The 7,218-nt window shown below is 30.3% G+C and overlaps 1 protein-coding gene across 1 annotated transcript; it reads right to left on the minus strand.

Annotated features, from left to right (window-relative positions):
- Nucleotides 1-1,858: 1,858 nt before the first annotated feature.
- Nucleotides 1,859-4,048, minus strand: LOC146927662 (isoflavone 4'-O-methyltransferase-like). Its single transcript, XM_085700916.1, has 2 exons — nt 3,165-4,048; nt 1,859-2,311 (listed from the first exon to the last, which is right to left on the minus strand). Exons 1-2 carry the CDS (start codon nt 3,951-3,953, stop codon nt 2,009-2,011), a joined length of 1,092 nt encoding a protein of 363 aa, XP_085557042.1. The 5' UTR covers nt 3,954-4,048; the 3' UTR covers nt 1,859-2,008.
- Nucleotides 4,049-7,218: the final 3,170 nt, after the last annotated feature.

The following is a 7,218-nucleotide window of genomic DNA, read 5'->3' on the forward strand; positions in this document are numbered from 1 at the left end:
CTGTTCTCTTCTTCAATTGTGCCATACTTCTTTTTATCAAGTTTTTTTATTTCTTTGTCAGTGAGATGAAGAGTGAACCAGAGGTGCAAAGTGATATTTTCAGGGTGTGCAAAGTGCATAAAATATATGATTATATGTGTAGATTTTAAAATCTCAGGGTGTGCTGGTGCACACCCTCATCACCATGTAGATCCGCCCTTGTCTTAGAAGCTGAAGAATCTCATCAGACTCTGAAGATCACCAGACCCAGAATACCCCCATCAGACTTGGAAGATCTCCGACAAACTTGGAAGACCTCCAATACCCCATCAGACTTGGAAGATCTCCGACAGACTTGGAAGACCTCTAGACTCAGAAGAGCCTGAGGGATCCAGGCTCCACGTCGGATTTATCGTCTTCTGTAGCTGTCTCTGTCAAGGATCTAATAGTACCATTTTGTCTTCTTCTGACAATGTGTTGAAACAGACAAAGAACTTTAAGGACAAAGAGAATGAACGGATACTTCCAGTTTCAACAAAAGAATTTTAAATGACTATTCAACATAATTATCCATATCAGTAATGGTCTAACTTCCTTGATTCAAAGCTTCTCAACATAATTATTTATGTTTTATAAGAGTTGGTTTGATTTAATTAGAAATTTAGATATTGATTATAGGGATATTTTTGCCAAGGATGGAAAAATTATTGAACTTATTGAATTAACTACTCTTTTCAGTAGTTAAAATTTTTCAAAATTACAATTTCCTATAATACTACAGAACTTAATATAATAAATTATGGCAAAGTTTGATCAAAGTTGTAATTTATGATGAAAATGCAATGTCAAAGTCATATTATCTCTTTATCATTTTTTTAGGACTCTTTAACATTTGTTCTGAGGAAAGACTTATTTGAATAAAGACTTTATGGTCTGTCTTTGGAGAGGTACGCACACACATAACATAGTGCATTACATATGTATGTTATCGATTTTTTTTTTTAAATAGTTGGGGATAATATGTTATTATTATATTTTTTTTGTCTGACTATGGTAGGATAGGCTAAAATGAGTAGCCTTTCCAACTTGGAGGTATTTTCCCTCCAAGTATTTAGCCTCACATGAAATATGTACATGTAATGTTGAAAATATAAAAGAGGTGACTCTTGTTCTCAACACTATAAAGTTATGGAATGGTATATGGTGCCAATGTCATTTATGGGTCGCTGATCATTTAGTTTGTTGTTGTTTCCCACACTCTTTCAAGAGTGAATCTTGGTGTATTGGATCCTTGTATCTAGGGGGCATATGGAGTATTAATATAGGGTGGCTTTGGCTATCCTATTTATCTTTTTTTTTTTCATAAGTTACTGTAATTTTATCTTTAGCTACTCTAATATTGTAAATTTAGCTATCCCAAATAAATTTATTTAAGAAAATTATTAGTGGAAATATGAAAGATAAGAAATTATCACTTGATAGATAATTTTCTTTTTCTTGTTTTGCCACTTTCGGTCTCTATAATAACTACAAAGAACTTTGTCAACAACAAAAATTGTCCAGACAAAAATTATAAAAATATATCTTATTTTTTCTATATATTTGACACCCTCATATAATTTCAGCTAGCTTTGCCATTGTTTGTTCCGAAATCTTCTATTAGTAAATTCAAGAGGCGTGTTTTTTTTTTTTTTTTTTGGTACAAGTTCAAGAGGCGTGTTATGTTGGTAATAATGGTGAATTCAACCTCTTGGATTTTTGGTAAAGATATAATGTTAGTCTTATGAGTTCTTAATTATTTAGTTTATTGTTACTCTCGGTGCTCCTCAACGAAAACCAACCACTTTATGTTTGGAACCTCTTAAAAAAACAATTCTGGTTGGGAACAACGAATTATTTTTAAAATAGAATCTTGGGAAATTCATGTTTCATAGGAAACAATAAACATTTGATGCAAAGACAAACGATAAACATTACAAATTTGACTTATTAAATTTGTAAATAACTTATTTGCAACAACTAATTAAAATCAAGGATAAACTTCTATGAGAGACTTGAAGCCGCATATGGGAGTAATCTTGTAGCTGCTGAAGCCTGCGTCATATATGAGTTTCTTCCATTCTTTCTTTTCTCTTTCTTTTCCATTATGCAGAGTCATCATTACCATGTCAAAGTGCAATTGCAACTCGGTTAATTCACGATCATCACTTGTTTCATCAATTGATATGTCTATGATTATTATCTTTCCTTTTTTCCCTTTCCCTGAAATAGCTTCTTTACTGTTCTTCAATATCTTTAAGGAGAGCTCATCATCCCAATCATGCAAAACCCACTTTGAAAGACATTTGAGATTTTAGTACAATGTTACAAAATGAGATAGACCAATAAATTAAAATAATATTATTTTACAATTTTATTTCTTTGGGTTAAATACGTAAATGGTCCCCCTAAATGTATCAAGATTTGATTTTAGTCCCACTAAAATATTCCTTAGGCTTTCGATCCCTCAAAATTTTTCATCTATGAAATTAGTCCCTACGTTTTAGTCAAAACTTATGTCTAACCTTCATATTTTTTTAATGAAATTTTAAAGAAATGTGTAGAAAATTATGACAATATTTTTCTAAAAAAGAAATAGAATTTTTTAACAAAAGATAAATATAACATGAATTTTTTTAACACCAAAAACAAAAAAATTCATATTTAATTCATTGGAATATCTTAACTAAAAAAGTTACCACAAATTTATATCTTTGATCAGGCACGGATCCACTCAGATGAGATTTGGGGCACATATGCAGAGAGAGATATTTTCGGTGTGTTAAAAATGAGCAAAATTTACAATACTTTTTTTAAACATATAAAGACACGTAAGAACAATTTTAATTTGGAGATCTAAAAAAATCTTTAATTTTTCTAAATATAATGGTTTAGTGTTTAAAATCTCAAGTATTTTTTTCAAAGATAATGATGTTCTTATTTATTAGTAGTAAAAAGAAAACTGATGTTATTATTTTATCATTTACACATTGCTAAAAATTATGTATAAATATTTATTATATTATATCTTGTCCCCACATGTAATTTTTTTTTTATCTGTCACTAATCCTGATTATGAAATCATGAACATATATAGACAAAATAAAATGGAATCAAATAGTAAAAATTGATGAACATAAACTAACCTTGAGTAAAACAGCATCTGCAGGAGGGATAGATTTGAACATATCTCCACCAACAAAGTTCAAATTTTGAGTACCAGATAAGTTAGCCACGACCTGTGGTTGATCTAAAACAGTGCATTTGATGTGAGGAAATTCTTCATGAATGAGTTTTGACACAACTCCAGTTCCACCTGCCACATCAACCAAAGACTCCAAACCCTCAAACACATGGCTGCAATCCTTGAGAGCAAGCTTGAACATCTGTGAATCAGCTGCCATGGCCCCTTGAAACAAGCTAAGTTTATCAGATTCAGAATCTTTGTTAAGAAAGTTAAAAAAGGTCTCTCCCATTGCACTTTCATAAAGTGCAAGATCCTTCTCCTCAGAGAACCATTTCTTAGAGGAGTGCCACATATCCAGAGAACATGGATGGAGCACTCCACTAACAAGTGGTGCAAAACAGGTTGATTCACCACTGATGAGAAGCTTTGAAGGAGGTGTGAGAGCATAAGCTGTTTCTTCTTCTTCCCCTTCTTTGCCTTTCACCGCTGTTTTTGCAAAGAAACCATCGTGGGTTAGCAAGCGCAAGAACCTATATAGGACACTAACTTTGGAAGGATGAAGTTTCAAAGATGAGGCTAATTCAGGAACAGTCATAGGCTTTCCATGTTTGTGGATTGCATCTACTATGCCTAGTTCCACAGCTGATTTGAGTGCCATGGAACTTATAAAGCTGTATACATGTTTGTATAAATGGATTTGAGCATGATACAGCTGAGTTTCTTCACTGCCATTGCTCTTGAAATCCATTTGTTGTTATAAACTAAGCTTTGGTGATGTCTTATGTGTGTGTGTTGTTTTGATGAATATAATGTTTATGAAGTATATAAACAAGGTTGCAACTTATATATACATTTCAAAATCGAAGAGACCGAAAAGATACTGCCTTATTTTATGTCTTGTTTTTAGGTCTCAACTAACACGAGGTGAACTCTTGAAGCATTATTACTTAAAAAAAAAAAAAAAAAACTTTATGGCATCAGGCACATTTATTATATTTGATCTTTTTTGAATGTATGCAAAGTTTGACCAGCGAAAGTGCGGAACCGATAAACCGGAGAGAAACCTTTTTTTAATGTATACAATCACCAGTTTGATTGTATGTCATGTGAACATGGAGTGCAAATATTTAATTAAACTTGTCGATCTTTCAAGTTTTTTTTCTTGTACAAGGCTAAAACAAAGCAACAAAAAAAAAAAAAGATAGCTACTCTTTTTAATAGGAAAATCCAGCCGCATTCTTGAGGTTCATCGGAGGAGACTCGTGTCAAAGAAACTCAACATCAGAAGAGACGACAGCAAACTTTACATAAAATCCGCACATTAATTCTCTTCTCTACGCACATTAATTCCCTTCCCTAAGTTTAAAACTATTAATCTATACTATTATTTTTTTTAGGAAAATGCTATTTCTCTAGAAAAATAGCATCAAGAATTTTTCAAGACACAGTTAGCAAATTTTAATTGCATGATTTATTTGTTCAATTCTTATTTTTCAGCCTCACTTCCTTGAATTGTGGCAAATAATGCATTGTGATCGACTGCCCTTTATTCTTGAAGAATTGTGTCAAATAGTGCATTGTGATTGGCTGCCCTTTATTCTTGAAGAATTCTTGATGTTATTTTTCTAGAGATATAGCATTGCTATTTATCTAGAGAGATTTATCAAGAATTGATCAAGAAAAGGTCTCAGCCAATTAAATTTGTTATTTGCCAGAAATCAACAGAGGTAATGATGTGTAATTAAGGAAAGGTGTTAGCAAATACTGTCTTGAAATTTTCTTGATACAATTGTCGCTTTATCTATCATTTCCCATAACTATTATAAGCTACTTCATTTGAAAATCGCAGGTTTGAATCAATTCTCAGTATATAAAATGTCAGTATAATATTTTATCACATAAATTGTACTAATGAAGTTGTACTAATGATCAATATAATAGTCAAATTGGTGAATGACACAATTGTATATTTATGTTAAAAAAAAAAAAAACTTGTCCATATTTAAAAGTAATTAAAAAAACTGAAAATATTTTCCGAATAAATTGAAAAATACTAGAAAAAAAAAATACTTGTCTATTCTTGTGTTACAAAAATACTAAAAAATTGAATAATAAAAACAGAAAAATACTGAGAAAAAAAAAGGAGAATGTTAATGAGCGCCTGTGTTACAAACTTACTAAAAAATTGAATAATAAAAACAGAAAAATATTGAGAAAAAAAAGAAGAATGTTAATGAGCGCTTTAAAGACATTGATTAAAGTTCTAAAATAAATAAGTTAACATTAAAAGGTGGTTTAATTTTTACTAAGATAAAAGCAAAAACTTATATTTTCAAGACAAAGTTTCTGTTAGTGAAAACCTTAACCAGTGGTTAGCAAAATCCCTAAAAGGTAAAAGTTCAATGTTTGCCGAATAAATATGGCAAGTATATCAACTTTTGTGTCAAAATGTGTGTTCCAATAAATGCCAAAATCAATTAATTTATGCCTAAAGTTAGTAAAACACGTGCATCAAGTATGTTATATAAAACAAATAAAAAGCATGGGTATAAGGCTATATATACTTCTGTATTCTGTTCAATATTCAAAACATAAAAGAGTTGCAAACAAAGTTTACACTTCACTTTCCTCAAAAAAAAAAAAGTTTACACTTCACTTAATATACATACTCATAGAAACACAAGACATCACCCCCAAAAAATGAATTTCAGTACCAATAGCACTAGCAGTGAAGAAAATCTAGCCGCATTCTTGAGGTTCATCGGAGGAGACTCGTGTCAAAGAAACTCAACATCAGAAGAGACGACAACAAACTTTACATAAAATCCGCACATTAATTCTCTTCTCTACGCACATTAATTCCCTTCCCTAAGTTTAAAACTATTAATCTATACTATTATTTTTTTTAGGAAAATGTTATTTCTCTAGAAAAATAGCATCAAGAATTTTTCAAGACACAGTTAGCAAATTTAATTGCATGATTTATTTGTTCACTTCTTATTTTTCAGCCTCACTTCCTTGAATTGTGGCAAATAGTGCATTGTGATTGGCTGCCCTTTATTCTTGAAGAATTCTTGATGTTATTTTTCTAGAGATATAACATTGCTATTTATCTAGAGAGATTTTATCAAGAATTGATCAAGAAAAGGTCTCAGCCAATTAAATTTTTTATTTGCCAGAAATCAACGGAGGTAATGATGTGTAATTAAGGAAAGGTGTTAGCAATACTGTCTTGAAATTTTCTTGATACAGTTGTCGCTTTATCTATCATTTCCCATAACTATTATAAGCTACTTCATTTGAAAATCGCAGGTTTGAATCAAGACTCAGTATATAAAATGTCAGTATAATATTTTATCACATAAATTGTACTAATGAAGTTGTACTAATGATCAATATAATAGTCAAATTGGTGAATGACACAATTGTATATTTATGTTAAAAAAAAAACTTGTCCATATTTAAAAGTAATTAAAAAAACTGAAAATATTTTCCGAATAAATTGAAAAATACTAGAAAAAAAAATACTTGTCTATTCTTGTGTTACAAAAATACTAAAAAATTGAATAATAAAAACAGAAAAATACTGAGAAAAAAAAGGAGAATGTTAATGAGCGCCTTTGTTACAAACATACTAAAAAATTGAATAATAAAAACAGAAAAATACTGAGAAAAAAAAAGAAGAATGTTAACGAGCGCTTTAAAGACATTGATTAAAGTTCTAAAATAAGTAAGTTAACATTAAAAGGTGGTTTAATTTTTACTAAGATAAAAGCAAAAACTTATATTTTCAAGACAAAGTTTTTGTTAGTGAAAACCTTAACCAGTGGTTAGCAAAATCCCTAAAAGGTAAAAGTTCAATGTTTGCCGAATAAATATGGCAAGTATATCAACTTTTGTGTCAAAATGTGTGTTCCAATAAATGCCAAAATCAATTAATTTATGCCTAAAGTTAGTAAAACACGTGCATCAAGTATGTTATATAAAACAAATAAAAAGCATGGGTATAAGGC

Source organism: Medicago sativa, chromosome 4 (assembly GCF_051527215.1).
Source record: "Medicago sativa cultivar Bolivia chromosome 4, Bolivia_mono, whole genome shotgun sequence".
In the NCBI taxonomy this organism is placed as follows: Eukaryota; Viridiplantae; Streptophyta; class Magnoliopsida; order Fabales; family Fabaceae; genus Medicago; species Medicago sativa.